We start from the raw sequence: 1,838 nt of genomic DNA, 5'->3' as shown, positions 1-1,838 counted from the left end.
GCGGGGTGTAATCCGGAGCACGGCGTCAGGCAGATTGATGGCGCAACATTTAACATATTTAATCCGGCCGCCGGGCCGTTGTCACCCGCGCCGCCGCGGGGGCAGCGCCGACAAACACGAGGAGAAACGATAACAGCCGAGGAAAAATCAAGGCGACGGATAAATTCATCACGATGATCCGAAATTTCGCGTTGCGTTCATCTACCCACAGCGAGCCAGCCAGTTTATCTATCCTGTTTTCTGCCGATGTTTGTTTTCTGAACCGACCGACCCATAGAGTCAGCCACCCCGCCACCCCTTCTCATGTGGCAAGAGCCACGCGGGTCTGTTGCTATGTTGCTCTTGGCAGTGTACACTACGCCGCACACGGGGTCGGGTCCGCGGTCCCCGCCCAGCCAATCTCGCCGTATCAATAAGCGCCGCGCGGGGTCATTCGTGAGCCTCTTAGCGGCTCCCCTCGCCCCCGGCCTGCTATGCGCGCGTAATTAACTCTGACGAGCTCCTCGTCCCGGCCGTGACGGCCGCCACCACCTGCGCTCCGCCCGCCCCGCCGCGCCCACCGTTTAGGTCTCCAGCTGGACCGCGCCCCCTGAGCCCCCCGCCTCTGCTTCCAGGTTCACTGCCCCGCGGCTTCAGCGTCTCGGCGGGCATGGCGGCGGCCAACATGGCGGCCAACATGGCCGCGGCCAGCTACTTCCAGCAGCAGCAACAGCAGCAGCAGCAGGCGGCCGTCGCGGCCGCGGCCATGGGGAAGCACCCCGGCGGCCCGCACCACCACGGCGCCGGCGGCGGCCACCCGGCGCACCCAGGACACCACCCGCACCAGCACCCGCTGTCCGACCTCACCACGCGCTCCGGCATCTACTGGCCGGGACTGCAGGGCCTCGTCAGCAACCCGCTCGTCTGGAGGGACAAGCTGAGCAACAGTGAGTATCCAACCCCGCAGCCCTCCTGGCTCCCCCGACCCCGATATGGATCCCCGGCGCGACATTCCCCCGCGAGCATCTCGGCGAGCACCGCCAGTGCGGCAGTCTCGTCATGCCCCGGGCATCGCATCACCCAAACTGAGGACCAAACGGCCAAACTTGGCGCCCTGAGGATGATCTTCGTTTGGCATCATCGTCATCTCGCTCTCTCTTCCTCTCCATCGGTCGACATCCTTTCCTCTCCCTCCTGATGAGAATGACGCCCCCCGTAACGGCGTGCCCCATCCAGCGACACGGTGTGTTGTTGCGCACCAAAACTTTCCGCAGACCGTTTCATGAAAATTTCCGCGCAACAAACATTGCCGTAGTATCTCTCACGGTCTCCGCGCAGCACCGTGACCAAGCGCACCGTCGTTTCCTATATTTCGCAATATAAAAATTTAAGCGAGACGCCCCCCACCTCCTTTTCCCCCCAAAAGTATTTCGTCGGATGGCAGCAGGATGGGTTTAGTGGGAGGGGCGGGCAGCCGCGGGCAGGCTAAAACCTCCTATTTACACGGCGATTATAAAGCAGTTATGAAGTCGCCACGGATCACCGAAACGATTCCCCGGCAACGGCAATTTATTCACTTTTTATAGCATTCCGTTCCCCGCGGTTGTCTTTTTTCTTCTTTTATGCCTTTCATCTGGTCGCGGGGGCTTAATTATAATAAAATAGGGAAGGGGGGGGCAGGGGTTGACGCACCGCACGCATTTTGGCCGTGAAATCGCGACCGTCCTTGCTGTGTGGGGGAGGTGCTGACTCTGGGGCGGGGGCGGCGGGGGCGGCGGGGGCGGGACAGAGCCGCACCGCACATGGATCACGAGGGGATGAGCCACACGCCGCAGCGGCCTTGCGGTGCGGAGCGGGCG

The 1,838-nt window shown here is 62.4% G+C and overlaps 1 protein-coding gene across 2 annotated transcripts in view; it reads left to right on the top strand.

Annotated features, from left to right (window-relative positions):
* The window catches only part of LOC113216107 (homeobox protein Nkx-6.1), a 51,617-nt gene that overhangs the window by 11,812 nt on the left and 37,967 nt on the right, over positions 1-1,838 (top strand). For both annotated transcript variants that reach the window (XM_026435832.2, XM_026435831.2), the window contains exon 2: positions 615-926. In XM_026435832.2, coding sequence (XP_026291617.2) covers positions 615-926 — 312 coding nt within the window. The remainder of the gene's footprint in view (positions 1-614; positions 927-1,838) is intronic.

Source organism: Frankliniella occidentalis, unplaced genomic scaffold (assembly GCF_000697945.3).
Source record: "Frankliniella occidentalis isolate FOCC.00 unplaced genomic scaffold, Focc_3.1 Scaffold158, whole genome shotgun sequence".
NCBI lineage: Eukaryota > Metazoa > Arthropoda > Insecta > Thysanoptera > Thripidae > Frankliniella > Frankliniella occidentalis.
Note: the sequence above shows the minus strand (reverse complement) of the source record. Positions and strands in the feature narration are given on the sequence as shown.